Here is a 17,089-nt window from a genome sequence, read left to right as displayed (position 1 = left end):
CGACACTCTCCTCCACTCCCGCGCTTTCCTCCTCGATTCTCCTCGCCCGCCGGCTGTGCGCGCTGCGCACGGCACGCTCCGCAGGCCATCGCGCGCTCGCCAGCCCGATGCATTAGCTGGCACCCGTGATCGCACCTAACTTCGGGATTTTTTTCTCGCTCTATTATTAAACGAAAGCACTAGAAAGGGATGCAGTGTGCTTGACTCTACCATGACCCACATTTATCACCTTCTCGTTTGAACAATGAGAGCGCTAAACGTGCGCGTTTGCGGCATGAATTAACAATCGCAGCGTACTGTATATAGCCCACATTGGCTTTGATATCTTTATACTGGTCACTTCAACAGGGCAGAGCTTTAATTAGCACAGTATTTAATTTAAATTTGTACATTCTTTAATATTTTTCGACGCAGTTGCGCTCCGTTAAATCCAATTTCAACTAGCGCTGCATTTTCGCAGAAGTACTTTTTATGACACTATCTTTTTGCAGTCGAGCCAGGCAGAGATTGCGGTAATTTAGTTGGACGTCATTGCGTGCGTGAAGCTTCAGAAGTAGGGCAGTGGCCGCAAAAATGATGCGAAATTTGCTTTAACGTGATTATGGATTTTTTAGGGGGGGGGCATGGGGGGAGGGGTTCAGTCCTAAAAGGCTTGGGGCCTCGGTGTAATGCATATGCCGCGCATTTAATACCTGGGCTATAGAAATTTCATTCCTGCTTGAAAGAGAACCATTTTTTTTTCTAGTTTTTCGTGCTCTCAAGAGAGATATATTTTTATTGACTACTGTAGAAGTGAGCGTAGCCAAGGGTTGGCTTGAAATTTATGAATGATTGCTGACGGCAACGGACGACTAGATTAAGAGATGGGAAGGTGGTGCTGTCTTTGTGACTTATTCAGTGTAGCCCATCGAATGCATTCAATTAGTGCCTCAGACGCCCGTGGTGATGCAATATTCAGCGCTGTAAAGGACGATAAGAAAGGATTTAGCCATTCTGTGGCTGGGTCGGTTTCAAGGAAACAATTCGTACTATTTTAGAAACAGAGCTTAAGAATCTGACGTTATTTTGATAGCATAACTAAATATAAATTGTAAAGATTGCACCTATGGCGAATGAAAGTCAGCCTTAAAAGGCATATCTGCTGACTCGCTCCTCCCGTGCCGCTAGACCTCGGTATCGCGGTAGACTTTCACAGTCGCGGCGGTCAGACGAAGGCCTTCAACGCTCTAAAGATCCATAGCAGGCAAGAAGATGCTCAAAGCTTATTTGCGCGAAGTTTTGGTCCTCCTTTGCACATTATTCTTCCAATCTGTGGCATTAATGACTCTCCCAGATGTCATTCCTTTTGCAATTTGCCAATAAAGCTGTTTCGTAAGAGCTGGAAAAGCTGCCAGCCGCAGCCATTACCATAGATCTGAGAGGGGGGCAGGGTTTTGCCAGTTTTTTCAGCTACTTACTGAAAACATCGCGCCACCCCAACACAAATTTCAGACGCAGAGTACAGGTCTGGAGCATAGAATACACAGCCGCTGTGACACACCAGCACATATCTGGTCAGACGCAATTTTTATTGCAGGTGACTCTTGAAACGTTACACGGAAAACGCACAAAACATCCAGGATAGCACACACTCAGTATCGAAATGTAGCTGCAATGTTATGCAATATTGTTAAGAAAACCCGTGCTAGCAAAATATACTCGCACAGAAAAATTCACAAAACGCTATAAAGTTAATTCCAATGCACCTCAGGGAGACTTTCGCTTGAATCAATTTTTAAAGCGTAGCTAATACTCGGCTGCGTAATTTATTAAGGCCCACTCGAACAGACGCGTGATAAAGAAGGGTTTCAGGGTTTTTAGTGATCAAATAAACCAAACTGATAAGCCTAAATTAATATTTGAGGTCATGTGTACGCGCGCTAAGAAACTTCTAACGCTGCCGTATATAGTGCCCAACGGCATTGTTTTTTTCGACCCCACCAAAGCTCTTGGGCACGCGGGAGATAGTCTGCCTTACACGCTACGAATCGACATGCTTCCTATTCTGTGCCACCGTTAGAAGCACGTGTATATACTGGAAAAAAAAATACGTACGCCATGGAAACATTTTAGCGGGAAACCCACACCGAGACTCGGAAATTAAGGCGCAACACACAGCAATGCCATCAAGTGGAAATGATAACATTCGAAACGACACACAATGACGAGCGAATTAAGCAAGATTGTCAGCCTCTTGACGAGCTCGCAAGAAGTTTGAAGTATACAGACTAGTTTATGTACCAATCAATGCACAGTACCTCGCAGAGGACGGTGTGATTCGTCGGAGTGAACTCCTTACGTCCGATGTTGTGAATCCACTTTTTTCTGCGACTGATGTCGTTCTTCCCTCGAGGAATCGTGAAAAGCATGAAGCCATTTTCACGCCGGCTTGTGCACTGAAATGCGCAGCAGCCCGGCATAACGCGGTGCGAAATGCAGAGAGAGAGAGAAAACTTTTATGTTTGCGCCAGCGTCCGGCGCTCACGAAATGCAGAGTCGAATTAGATGAATAAAGCTCGACCCGCGACAGAGGAACACGGCCTGCCCATGGCGCTGAAGAAAAACAACAACACAAGCAAAGCGACGCTTTCGCGCGCGTTTCCAAGGCGACGGCTGGGGCAGGCCGCAGCGGCCAATCATCGGTCAGAAAAGCGCTGAGTGGAGAGGCGGGCGAGGAGGATGTGCGAGGGTTGGCGGCGCGGCGGCAAAGTTCACAGAATGGCGCTACTTTCAAATTATCAAGGGGCTTTAGAGCATAGAGTTACTATACTGACTCTAGAGGACAAGCTACCCATAGGGCCCATGCATTAAAATCGGGAACCTCAAGAGCGCCGCCATGTTGCTACGCGCCGAGGTTGCCAGCTCCTGAGACGCTTGCTAGACTTGGTGACAGTAGTCAGTTTTAATCCGGCAACAGTAGCAGCGTAGCAGCATGGCGTTGTGATGTGTGCGTGCAGCCGTGTGTTTGGGCTTTATAAGTTGGTTCTTTATTCTATGTTGCGGGACGGTGTGGGTGTGGTCCATGTTGGCCGTACAGCTGGCAGTTATGCAACCGAGGGAAGACCCTGTTCAAGTTTCCGGCGGTATGCGGTTTTCAGCGGTCACGCCTGTTGCAGGAGTGTCACTCGACGACGTTACGAGCTCGAAGCTGTGGTCAGATTCCTCGTTGGCGTTCCGTAATTCTCTTCGCACGGGCGCGGTATGTTGCAAAAGCCGCTTTCGCGATCTATCGTCGTGACGATAGATCGGGTTTTTTATTATTATTAGTAATGATCCAGCTGTAGGGCACATGTAACCGACAAACGGAAGTCTCAGGAGAGCACCTGAGATGATAGTAGAGCAGGCCGCGCAGGAACTCCAGGGCACCCAAGGGACAGTGGGGGGATCAAAGCTCGAAGCAGAACGGTACGTAGGTAGGGGCCGCCGAGGCTGGTGTGTGCCAGGGAGTGTTCGCACGGACAGCTCCCCTGGCACGCGCAGCCGTGCCTCGCAAGGTCGAGATACCTTAAAGGCACCTGCACCCATGATCTTTCTTTTGCCTCGGCGCAGTGAGCACGATTAACGAGAATAATGTGGAGGGCATCCGGTGCAGTCTCGAATGCATCATGACAAATGTAGCTCGCGTCGCCTGGCGTCTGTAAAAATATCAGACTTTATGCATAATACGCTTTGTTACGGTACCTTAACGGAATGGGTCTAGAGGACGGTGTTGGTACATTTTTTCGTACCGCCCTAATCTTATACCCCTCACTGCAAACACACACACATACTCCCTTTTTTATGTATACATACAATTCCTTGCCATGACGGATCATAGCCTCCATTATTTTTGAAAAATAGAGGAGGCTATGGACCGATTGACCAGTTCAAGTTGTCAACTTGTCAGTAACTGTCGTAGGAATCACTGTAATAAACACAATTCCACGATCGGATTGTTTACTTTCATTTTTTGTTGTAACACTGAGGACTACATAGAACTTTATTTTGTATATGTGAGAGAAGTATGTGGATATCACGAGCTTAAGCCAATGTGCGATACACAGACAAAGCAGCTGCTACAACTTGAACTGCATTGAGGGCCACACAACACATACGTAATTAAAGGTGCAAAATATAGGGGGAAGCTTCAAAATACGCTCTGTAGCACTGCAAAGTATAACATATATTGTATGTGTACAATAAATGTTCAAAAATACAATGCATCAATGTCCCATTTGCCTTCAAGTTTATTATGAAGTTCAAGTTTACTGAAGTTTATTATGAGCATATGTACAACAGGTATCTACTAACACACCCGCAGTCAAGGTGGCTGTTCGAGGTGTGCTGGCTGCCTCAGTGTAAGAAAAAGAAATTGGGTAAAAGTCGACACCAGTGCCACTGCTTCTTGCCTCTGACCTGCACGTGCCTCTGCGGCATCTTTGTGCACAAGTGTGCTGGCGTGGTGAGGCGTAGGAGTCATCCGAGAGAAAGAGTATTGTTTACATGGAGAAGTGGCTGTTCACATTGCCTGTCACTTTCCCTCAAATGTTTCCTTGGCGACTAGGGTGACACACCCGCAGTCAAGGTGGCTGTTCGAGGTGTGCTGGCTGCCTAAACGAAATAAAAAGAAATTAGATGAATGTCGATACCAGTGCTATTGCTTATTGCCTCTTACCTGCATTTGGCTCCACGGCCTCTTGGCTTGCGAAGTCTGTATGAGGGAGCTGCTGTGGCTAGGCGTAGGCATTGTCTAAGCAAAAAGAAAAGGCCATTTAAATGGGGAATTATGGAAATAAATGCAGTTGTTATGTCTGCTTCTTGCACTCTTCTTGCCTAAATGTTTTCAAACATAGTGTCCAGAACACAGCACTTTGACTGCTTCTGCTTTTTACCTGCAGGTGTTGCTGTGAGATCCTTAGTATGGCTGCGTACAGCATTGTAACACTTGGTGGAGGCATTTGAAGTGGTAGCCAAGACTATAAAAAATCATCCTTGTCTGCACGAATGCTTTCAATTTCTAAATGCAGTGGTAACTATCACTATTGGTGCAAGGCCCCCCCACATCTATGTGGCAAGTGCCATAGCTCGAACCTGAATTGTTCCTTTAGTGTTTCACAAGGCATCTGATATGTCCACATTAGATGTGATGTGTTTGTTTTTATTTATCCCAGTGTGGAGAGAGCATCATTAAATGTTTTTTTTTATTTTTGCGTGTCTTGTTTTTTGGTTTATTTCTGAATTTATCATGATGCTAAAGTGACTTATGTAATGGCAATCAGCTTTTGTTTTGCAGAAAAACAATGCATTTCCTGACCCATTGCTTGACATCCCCTCACTCGCATAATTTTGCAGAGTATTCTACCTATATTGACTTGCTTGACCTCCACTAAAGAGTCTTGCATTTTCAAATACGACTCTTTCCTTAAAATGATTCGACACTTCTCACAATTTCTGTACCTTGGGCTTCTGATACTCTGCAGTCACCATTTTTGCTTGTTTCTGACTAGAAATATCTTCTTTAATTTAGAGCTTAAATTTTACCTTTGGAACACACGGAAGGGCTTGCCATTGCATATCTGCATAAAAGGGAAACATGTTTCATTAAACATTTGCAAAATCCCATTGAAGATTGATGAATGCAGCTTGCAGTGTGATATGACTGAATGAGCCATAAGAGTAACTCATCTCACTTGGTAAATGAAAGCACATATTAGTGTGATGCACAAGATACGTTACACTAACATGGTGGGTTCTCTTGCTTATACAGCAAAATAATCGGTGCGCGAGAAAAAAATTATTTTTGCATAACCCTTGTACACACTGACTTAAGGAAAATGAGCTGGAGCTGTCCACATGATGTACTTATTTTACCTGCGAGTATGGTCAACAAAAATGTGTCCCAGCTGCTTAGTGGTATTCCAGATTATGTCAGTATTGCATATGTGCCTGTTGTCGAAAATAATTGAATTTTGAAAGTGCTCGCAGGGATCTGATGTGCATATCTGCAGTTTATGGATACATGTAAAAGACTCAGCATCAAGTGCAAGTGAACGGTCCCACAGGCCCGGAGTCGATCATGCAAATAGATTCGCTGCACAAATTTGTGACATGAAATGGCATGCAAGGAAGTGTTGAAAATATTCCACAGTTAATAAAACGCCTAAGCTATTAATATGTGGGTTGATGCACTCGTTATGCAAAACGGAGGTGAGGCGTGCAGACAGGAAACAAGAGTAGAGTATTTACAAGCAAACAACACGCGCGCCGCCCAGTTCTCTACTCTTGTGTCCTGTCTGCACGCCTCACCTCTGTTTTGCATAATGAATCCTTACGAACTAGCTCAGCTTTCTGTCGTTCTAAGTCTCCATGCACTCTATTTCGTCCGCATTAGGCACTCGCCTCTTGATTACTTCGTGGCACAGAAATACTCGGTCATCAGGCTGTTTTTCTGCTGTGGCCTTTGTAGAAGCATGATTGTTCAAAGTGCAACAATTAAACAGATTCTTTGAGTTGCTTGTGGCTTCGCCAATACAATTCCGGTGCGCTGGTCCGCCTGTCCAGCAATTTCCTACTGAAGGGAAACCTGCAAATAAAAACACCGCTCCGCATGCAGAAAAATGCTCTACTGTGACGCTTCTCGAACGATTGTGATGTATCACAAGAGCTGCCTACTCGCGTGATATTCTCAACAAGGAGATACATTCGTTTACTTACATGTGAAGGTATATGCCAGACCACTTCGGGGCTTCAGTAGCACATAAGGCACGAGTGTGTCATAGCGTCCGATGTCGACGCGCGATCGCATGTCAAACGAAACTACTACGCATCCAAAAAACAGATGCGAAACCGAAATTCGCGTCATCCTTTATTGCATGAATGCGTACATCGTGATTTACATAAGTCACGGACTTAGCGATCGCTTTCTGTAAACTTAATATTAACGTACCACCTTCATAAAGCCATCAGGTATGCGTTTTTAGGTGACAAAGCATAAGGTGACCTGTACTTGTTCTCAGCTCTTTCAATAGTAATTGCGCTGGCCACATTGACCAGTAGCAACAGGGCGGCGCCCTAGAGGTTCCCACTTTTCCGGCCCAGCTTTTCCTCTAGAGTTGTTCTACTAACTCTATGCTTTAGAGCGCGCGGCAAAGTAGCGCCATCTAGAAGAAAGTGTAGGTAACGTTGAACGAAGGCGGGAAGGACAACGGAGACGAAGCCTCGCGGAGGACGAAAGCACGCGGAGGCGCGCCTGATTGACCTCCTCTGGCAGTTGCTACAGGTTCTGGGTTAACATCGTCCTCGCGCGCCGTGCGCTGTGCGCGCGAGTGAAAGCGTGCGACGGTTAGCCGACGATGGCGGCTCAATCTATCACGCGCGCAAGGGAGGAAGCGCGCCGAATTCCGTCGCGCGCCTGACACCGGAGCAGGGTAAAACCCCTCCATACACGTTTCCGAAAGCGGTGGTGGCGCGTGGATGCAGGGGCTTTAGAGCAGGGGAGAGAGGCGGGGCGTTGGACTTCGGCCGGGCCTCTATCTTGAATGAATGAATGAATGAATGAATGAATGAATGAATGAATGAATGAATGAATGAATGAATGAATGAATGAATGAATGAATGAAACTTTCTTGAAAGCGATGCGCTTTGGGGGCACAGTCTAGGTGGGAAGGCGGCTCGTAGCTTTTGCGTGTGGTGTGTTCTCCCCCCTCAGTTTGCGTCGAAGCGATACACAGCACAAGGCGACTTCGCTAGCTGCTGCTGCCGCGATTCCTCACACCAGCGTTTTGACAGCGAGTATCCGCCGTCATCCAGTGTGAAGTGTTCATGTTTGCCTGCGCGCTGACACCATGCTAGATTACTTTAGTTGATAAGCGAATGTTTACAAGAGGGCTTTCTACTCCGGTGGAGGCTCCGCATGGCGTGGCCGCGCGAGCCCTGTCTTGAATACGATCTGCGATGTGGACAGTGTAGGCGTCTAAGCGCACCGAGGGCCGATTACGTCGCGTGCGCCCATACGCTTGCGCCTCACCCACGTTCGCGAAGTGAAACGTCACTGAAACTTTTTTTTTCGTGTGCTCGTCTATAGCGCTGTATTTTGTGATGCTATGTAATTAGTGCTATGATAAGGCAGAACAGTGACACACAGCCAGTGACAAAGTTGGCATCAAATAGGTTTATTGAAGCACGCGGCGAATACACTCTCACCTAACATGGCGTCAAAGAGGTTCATTGAAGAGCAGCACACATCAAGTGTCACATATCCAGTGAACCGAGTTTGGGTCAGAGACGTGCATTGAAGAACACCGCATCTCAGTGTTAGATACCCTGTGACCCAGGTTGGTCCAGTGGTTCGTTTTGAGCTCGGCTCCCTCAGAACAGCAGTGACCCAATGAACCAAGTTAGCGAGAAAGAAGTGTAATCTGTAAGATCGCATGTAAGATATACGCACACACACGCACACCACCAGCTGGATTAGGTTCCCAAATATAGGCTAATAGTAATAAAATTACTAAAGGGAACTCTGGCGCTATAGTGTGGAGGCAAGCTGCAAGCAAGGTGGTTCAGAGAGCATGGGACATGTGGGCAGTGCATTTGGATTTGTTCAAACTTCGTTCTTATGGCGTCGACCAGGTTTGTGAATGTTCATCATTTTCAGCAAGATATTGCCTAATAAGTTCAAGATATTGCAATGACTACGCATGTGTTGAGAGAGTATTTGTCATGCTATGTTTAAAAACTATGAGCGCTTGAATATCTAAAAATATAAAGAACTTGTGAAGCCACAAGCACCCCGATTCAAGAAATCCGTGTACAACACACCATCTCCGTGGTAGCTGAACGACTGAAGCGCCCCCTCCTAGTATTCCTTTATAGGAAATTCTATGGTCGTGGACACATATGTCGCAATTTTAATGGCAACATCAACGCAAGCTCTTAGTAGGCATACATCAGCTCTCAGCAAACCCCTTAATGATAATTTCTTCTAGTCGTCGTTTGATTGAATTCCCGGACATTTTCGTTAGAAACTGAATCGGTACGCAATCTGTAGGATCACATTGCTGTTACGTGTTCACTGAGCCACTCTCAAAAACAAAAGCGCTGAACTTGAAACTTCATCAAATAAAATCGAAGCGCTTCTCTCCAGTCTTACGATTACTAAATGGTTGCAGCACTTCGGCAGGTACCTTGAAAGCTTCGAATCGTCACGGGCGAAGCACGAAAACATTGGTCTTTGGACACTCGATAGCAAATTCATGGGAAATACTAGCACTCAAAGAAATGTACAAAAGCGTATACGAAAAAATGACTGGCACAGCGCAGTTCAAAAGTATCGATACCAGACACCCGCTTTGGTCAGTCATCATAGTATCTTGGCAGTCTGGTCAGCACGATGTCATGGAGCCCGTTTGGCAACCAGGGCCTCCAAAATCGCGCGAATCTCGGAGTTCGTGCTGTAACCTTTCTCGGAGGCAGCGAGAACTCGGGCACGTGATCGCAGTCCTGTTGTGGTGGCGACCGTATAGTAGGCAACGTCCGGGCGTCACCGAAGCCTTGTTTGGTCGGTCACCTCTTCAATGACTATGGTCTCCTGAGTGATGTAGATGATCACGGTGCTTATGGGTGAGGTGATGACGTCGACTGCGATAGGTATAGGCGTTGTGCTTTGTTTGTAAAACGCGTGAGGGGGCCCCAGGAGGGAGTTTTAGTCAGTAAAGACCTACTGCATCAAAATTTTAGACTGTGTAAAAAAAAGACTAAATTCCGATAGTATAGATATATATCAGACTTCGGTGCCAAATTTTGCGTTTGATGTACCAGCGAATACGTCACCAAAAGGTCGCAAAAGTAGACGATTTTGAGACTGAAACTGGAAGAAATGCTGGGACGTTGAAGACAGACCGAGACCGAGCAAAGCGTAATGGCAGAAATGCGTGAAGAGGATAATAACCCTTTCAGGCGTGAATTAAGTCTTTATGCTAAAATTTCAGTTCTGTGAGTTACTGCATCTTCAGTATCAATATAAACGTATACATCAATAGAGCCTAGATTAAGAATCTAGAATATTTCTACGAGTTTTGTCGCATACGCAAAAATACGAACTTCACGCCTGAACTCCCAAAAATACTTGAAGTGCAGGAACAACGATCACATCACGAACAACTTCTTCGCTTGACTTCGCTTGACTTCGCGTCTAATTGCTCAAGTGAAATGCGTTACCGTCAAACTATGACTGCTGACGTACTGTCGTCGCATCAAACGCGCGTACAACGTCTTCTAAATCTTTTCCCTGACACTAGTGCACATTGTTCAAGGTGCGTGCAAAGCATATTTAAGCGTGATTATTTTAATTGTTGCTTCGAACTTTGAGGCGTTATCTCGACGTGCATACAATTACGGATTCGGAGCCCGAAGGGGATTATTCAGTGCCTCAGACCCGCAGTTTGTTAAATGCTTGAGCAGACTCCAAAGATATCGAAAGCAATGTCTTCCTTGGCGAGTTGCATCCTCGCCCTCTTCCGTATATCGGGTATCTGGGCTTCTAACGTTTTTCGTGGCCCGATCCCGAAGGTAGTGCAGTCCAAAAATTTAAGTGGTCCGACGCTCCTGCCACTCCCCTCGTGCGAGTGGCGACGCGATAGAGTGTCGTGCGCAGTGATGATGATGATGATGATGATGATGATGATGATGATGAAGAAGAATAAGAAAAAAATGTTTATTCAACAGATTGGGAGTTTGCAGGCCAAAATGGCCCCTTACATAGGTGGAGTCCTTAGTCTGGGACCCCACTGGACGAAGCTGCTACCCGCGCCCGTTGGACTAGGGCCCTTTGAGACTCTAGCGCCGAGCAATTGAGTAGGGCTGCCTCCCATGCCTGACTCCATCCCATTCTCACTTGCCAACTCACTCGGGAAGACATTGTTTTTGACCGACGTCAACTAGAGGTTGAATCGCCCTCCAACGTGTGTTTTTTTTTTCCCTTTAGGTGGCGCCAACTACTCCCTTTGCGATGGCCGTCTTACCCACGTAGAGAAAAACGCAAAGGGAGACGATGAGGGCCATGGTCACCAGTGTGAACAGCGCGCAAATGTAGCAGCTCTCTCGCCGGGCACTGGCTTCCCTGCAAAAACATAGTAAGCAGTGATATGAAGCATTGACAACTGACAGTGCGAAGCCTTTTCAAGCAGCGTTTAGCAAATCAGCGCGAAGCCAACGGTCAGAAGTAATGATTGTGGGCTAAGGGCTGTAGCCCGCTTTACGCGTCGACAGTCACCCTGCTACATGCACTGGAGACCGTCCCATTCCGGCGTGCTGTCGAATTCCACCACCTTGGCCTTTTTGGCGGATCTGACGTGGCGTAGTTGCCCCTTGAGGCAATTGTACACGTCAAACAAAAGGTGGCGAATTCGACAATATGGGGGCGCCACTTGGGCGTTCAGAAGACTATCGTTGTTGTTGATCATTCAGTCGCAGATAAAGAGGCACTAAAACGAAATACTAAATCAGTTTTTACTGATAAAGTATTACTTCAAAAAACGTATTTTCGTTGACTTGGCGATGAGACGTTTATTACCAGAAGGAAGAAAATGAAGGTCGAAGCTACAGTTTCTGAATTTCGAGCCGGAACGCAAGTGCCTGCACATCAGGGTGACGTCACGAATATCGTGGTACTCTTTCTTTTTTCTTATTTTGGGCCGCCGCGAGTAAGTCAAAGTTCTCGAAACTGGCTAAGTTGAGTCTTTGGTTTTATTTATGACGCAGTGCACCCCATCCTCTGTCGACCAAAGATAAACTAGGCTCGAGCAGGCGCCGTCGAAATCCATGACGTCACGAAATGTTTCACTCTCTCTCACGCTTACCCTCGTTCGTTCATTCGTTCGTTTTTTCGTGCTATTCGCTTTCATCGATAGCTATGGTCGATAGTTTCTACACATTCTTTTTAACGGTAGAAGGGCAATTTATTAATACATTTCTATCTTCACTGTTATTTTACACATAAGCTGATCGTGATCCAAATCGCTCACCTCTCAATGTCGATCTGCCCTTCGACGATGGCCGTGAGAGCCGGCACGGAGTTGGCCAGATGTCGGATGTCTCCAGTCATGAATCCCTGAGGCAATGCCAGACCGGCGAACGCGTTCAGCGGTTGCCCGGGTTGCACGTTCTGGCTCATCGTCGTTGTCTGCTCTGCCTGCGTTCTTGAAGGTCTTAGCTGGCTTCACACGGGTTGGCGTATCTGGGGTCCGATTATCGTCTGACAACCTCCAGAAGAAATAAAAACAAGTTTGCCGACGATTACGATACTCCCTAATGCGAAATTTGAGTGCAGCTCCATACGTGTTTTCATTTCGCGATGTATTGGCTGGTGCGGACTATCCGTCTCGTGCGGCCCGTTGCAAACGGAGCGAAGTGTTGTGCGGCTGCCTCGCCATTCGGGAGATCGGGAGAGGCAGCGCGTGGGTGACGCGTGGGAGCGATTCACAGCGGCCGCCACAGACAGACCTCCGCTCACGCAGCGCTTTGTTTCCATATGTGACATTGGTCGACGCGCTCACTGCATGCAATCGGTGAGCAGACGACGGGGCGCTACTCTGGCGCCATCTCGTAGCGGTCGCTGCCGCAGAACCCGTCTTGAGCGGCACTGCGCTTTTCTTCTCGCGCTTTCGCTATACCCTCATCCTCTTCGCCCTCTCTTCGCTGTCGCAATCTTCCCCGCTGCACTCCGCGTTCGCTCTTTCATCCTACGCGGTGCTTATTTGCTCGGTTACGCCGAGGGACGACATCGAGGGACGACGGCGACGCGAAACGCGGGAACGCGCGCATAAGAGCTGCGCTCTAAAATGGCCCTTTGGCTCCTCCAGAGCGTCGTAGCCAGTTGCAGAAGTTGTCAGAATGCATATGTCGACGAAATGAAACGTGAAAATTAGTTGCAGAGTATCTAAATTTAGCGGTACGCGAGTAATTAGCGCTAATAAAGTCGAAAATTAACCCAATTACACTCTGCTCCTGTAAAGGGTGCACCGCCGTCGATATAGACATGTTGAGGCAAAGCTGCTGTACGGCACACTTTTCGGAAATGGAGCGAGTTCGATTGGACTAAGCAGGGCTCGCAAAAGGCGATGGTGTCCTGAAGTCGGCTTCGCCCATGCCCGCAAGAAGCGGGGATTGGTCACACAGTAGGTAAAATTACCGGTACGGCCGTAACTAGCGCCAATGCGCTTTTTTTTAAGCATTCTCCTTCATGATTGAAGGCAACCTTGTATTTAACAAACGTCAGGCCTATTCTAGAACGTGCATGCGTTACCTGGGATCCGTACACTAAACACCTCACAGACAAAATAGAACGCGTCCAGAAGCAAGCAGCACGCTTCGTAACAGGAAATTATAATTTTACTATCACAGGATCCGGAATACGGGAAGGGTTGGGTTGGAAAACTCTTTCTTCACGCAGGGAAATCCTAAGATTGAAACTCCTTTACTATATATATAAAAGTAAAACTGGTATCGACAAAACACTGTTCATCGAGGAGCCGCATTACGTTTCATCTAGAAGAGACCATGCTAACAAAATTAGAGCTTATCAGTGCCGTACCAATGTGTTTAAGTATTCATTTTTTCCTAACACGATTAACGATTGGAATGAGCTCCCTAATGAAGTGATGGCAGCGTCTAGTATTGAAAATGCTATTGAGAGCCATATTCTTCGATTGTTCTGTTATTCATCTCTTCGCATACGCTTCTGATTTTTTTTTAGTTACTTTGTTACTTACTTTGTTAGTTTGTCTTCCGCTTTTACGAATTTCAGTGCTTAAACAATGTTGTATTTACTGATGTATTCTTTTGATGTTGCTGAATACGTTTCCATTGTGACCACCTGTATTTTAACCCCCCCCCCCCTTCCGATAATGCCGTACAGGCAATGTAGGTATACCGAATAAATAAATAAATAAGCATAGTCGAAAAACAGCCACACTGCATCACAGATTGCATGATCTCAACGGGATCGGCCCACTTGGCCACCTGGTCAAAAAAAAAAGGGTCAACCAAGTTCTGACGCTACGACTGTCGACTGTAAACAAGACAAGGTCGACGTAATTTTCATAGACACAAAAGAAAGAAAGCGACATAGTAGAGAGATGTAATCAACATTTAATCATCGAATCACTTGAACCACCATTATGTCAGCCTTATCGTCTTTAGCGTCGACGTTTAGTTGTCCCTTTCTTTTTTTTTCAATTTCGCTGTCACAAACGTCTACCTTTTCGAGCCTTTTGGGACATATGCACTCGTATTTCAAACGTAAAATTTCGCACGGAATGCTGCTCTACTATATCTGCACTGCCTGAAACTATAGGCTTTATAACTGACCCAAAATTTCTTTGCGGTTGGCCTTTAAGCGGCACCGGCGGTGGGACTTCTCTTGAAACTGAATAGTGCCTTACCCCCGCGGCCGTGTAAGCCGATCCTGAAAAAAAAAATAGATACACAGAACGTGAAACACATGCATTTCTTACGAGTGCGCCGTTCCGAACAAAACAACCTGTGTAGTAAATCTACTCTTGAACATTTACTGCTCGTTCGTTTTTGCTACGTATAAGCAAAAATCAAACCTGTGAGAATTCCCTTAAATAATAATAACTTCCTAATGATCGACAGTCTTCGTGCATGTGGTAAAGACATGATATCTGCATCCTGCTACAAATTTAGGTGGGCGCTAAGAAGCTCAAGTTGAAAAGAGTCTCCGAGATGTACTAGTTTCCCTTCGAAAGACAGTGCACCTGTTCTCAAGGGCCCCCCCCCCCCCAAAGTTTTGTCTTGTTCCTTCTCTGGTTCATCATTTTTCATGAAGTTTATTTGCTTGTTTGTTTGTTTGTTTGTTTGTTTGTTTGTTTGTTTGTTTGTTTGTTTGTTTGTTTGTTTGTTTGTTTGTTTGTTTGTTTGTTTGTTTGTTTGTTTGTTTGTTTGTTTGTTTGTTTGTTTGTTTGTTTGTTTGTTTGTTTGTTTGTTTGTTTGTTTGTTTGTTTGTTTGTTTGTTTGTTTGTTTGTTTTCAATTGCATTCTAAAGGAACGAGTGTTCGACTTGGGAAATTTTCGAGAACTTGTCTCAAGGCCAATGCGGCCGATATGCGGGCACAGCCTGACGTGCCTGTGCGCGAGTAACAACGCGAATTGCAAAAAAAAAGATAAACACTGAAATTATCTTATTATCTTATCATCAACGTTCTCACTCCGCAGTTATAAGATTTGGAGAACGCGCTGCAGACATGCAGGTATTTTAGTGCAGTTGAAGCAAGTTGTGCGGAGTACTATACACAGACGACAATAAATAATATATTTAAGACAGAAGTTTGAAAGTTAAGAACGAGGGACTCACCCTTGGTAGGAAAACAAAGGCCTCGCCAGCAGCGTTGCTTCTTCTTATTCTTCTTCTTCTTCTTCTCAATCTCATGATGATGATGATTATGATGATGATGATGATGACGACGATGATTGCACCAATGACTGTGGCATACCGCATGTAGTGGAAGTGGCATGTACTGGCCTATGGGCTCGGGTGAAGCCGGCGGCGGCCATCTTGCAGGGGGCTAAGAAGCGGCCTGCCAAGGACTTCGCAGCGCTGTTCGCCGACTTTTCCAGCGGTTTTCAATTGTTTAACGGATTTTAGAGTTATGAGGTAAGCTTTAAAGCTAAGAGGTGAGCCATATTGGAGGTCTCCGGATCGCAAATATCCGAGTAATGGGGCATTCTTTTTCCATTTTATCGGCGTGAATATGCAGCTGCCGCAAAACAGAGAAAAAAAATCGCGCGGTAATTAGAGTTTATTCACCTTATTTAATGCAGTGTAGAAATTGATCATTCATAGAAGCTGTCGGAACAAAATGCAATAAAAAACTGAAAAATGTAGCGTGAGAAATAGCAGTACACGCAACAAACATAACTATTCATTATTATCTCCATTAGCATCAGGTGTTTCCGGTGCTTCAGCATCCTCATTACGCGGAGGGTCTCGGAACTTTGGCGGCTGTCGTTTCCTCTTGGCCTTATATGTAAAACTTACCTTCATTCCCGAGCAAACTGTTAACGGTAATCTGCAACCTTATTTAAATGAGAAGGACAACGCTAACACGTCAACTGCTTCTACGTCAACATCCCTAGAAACACCCGAGCGCGACAGCGCATTTTGGGATTCGCATAGCACCGCGCACGGCAAGAGATGACGACCCGAAACACGCAAGCTGCGGCGACTGGCGTGCTTTTGCCCCTCGTAAGATGGCGACGAGGTGGCTTCACTTTACATAAAGCGAGATGTAAAGCGAGATATAAGAAGAAAGAAGAAGCATGTGCTTGGCTGCGGTAAAGCTAGGGAAACTATGGAGCATGTTTTATTAGAATGTGAAGACGTCTGCACAGCGGTCACATTAGACAGTATAATAGCAAGAGCTTGGTGGCGCAACCCACCGCCCCGCTCCAAAGGGGACGCTCATAACATCCATCCATTCATCATTGACAAGCGCTCCCTTCACTCCAGCAGTTTTTGTTTTACGTTCTGGATACCGACTAACCGTGCGTGCAATAGGGTGGTGCTTGCAAAACAAAATTTAAATATGTTTACATATTCCCTAACTTCTCCCTTATTTTCGACTCACTATATCTTTTTTTTCTGTGTTCCTTTTAGAGTGATAGCTCTACTACTCTAGGTAAAAACCCAGAAGACCCCTGCATAAGTCTGACCTTCAAGCTCAGCCAAGGTCAAACTTGGGCTTAACCCAAACGGCGTGCGGAACAGCCGCCGGTAGTGGGTCCCAGTTTGACCTTGGCTGTGCTTAAAGGTCAGATTTACGGAACCAGGCATTTTCTGCGTTTGTACCTGGAGTAGTAGAGCTATCGCTCTAAAACTCAACCTTACCCATGTCTTTCGCGTCATAGTTTTTTCAGAACGTAAGTTTCTCAGCATGCAGGTTTCTCAGCCTTCACGATTCTTTTCTCGACAAACGTCACCTTCGTCCTCATGACGTTAGTGCGTCGACATCTCACAGTGTGCGTTAACATTAATTTCGGTTTCCGTTTTGGCTTA

The 17,089-nt window shown here is 46.0% G+C and overlaps 1 protein-coding gene across 1 annotated transcript; it reads right to left on the bottom strand.

Moving 5' to 3' along the window:
• Positions 1–8,208: 8,208 nt before the first annotated feature.
• LOC139048513 (uncharacterized) lies at positions 8,209–15,426 on the bottom strand. Its single transcript, XM_070522914.1, has 5 exons — positions 15,389–15,426; positions 14,457–14,479; positions 12,039–12,205; positions 11,037–11,134; positions 8,209–9,654 (listed from the first exon to the last, which is right to left on the bottom strand). Exons 3-5 carry the CDS (start codon positions 12,185–12,187, stop codon positions 9,557–9,559), a joined length of 345 nt encoding a protein of 114 aa, XP_070379015.1. The 5' UTR covers positions 12,188–12,205; positions 14,457–14,479; positions 15,389–15,426; the 3' UTR covers positions 8,209–9,556.
• Positions 15,427–17,089: the final 1,663 nt, after the last annotated feature.

This window comes from Dermacentor albipictus, chromosome 8, assembly GCF_038994185.2.
Source record: "Dermacentor albipictus isolate Rhodes 1998 colony chromosome 8, USDA_Dalb.pri_finalv2, whole genome shotgun sequence".
In the NCBI taxonomy this organism is placed as follows: Eukaryota; Metazoa; Arthropoda; class Arachnida; order Ixodida; family Ixodidae; genus Dermacentor; species Dermacentor albipictus.
This window is presented reverse-complemented; position numbering and strand designations above follow the sequence as displayed.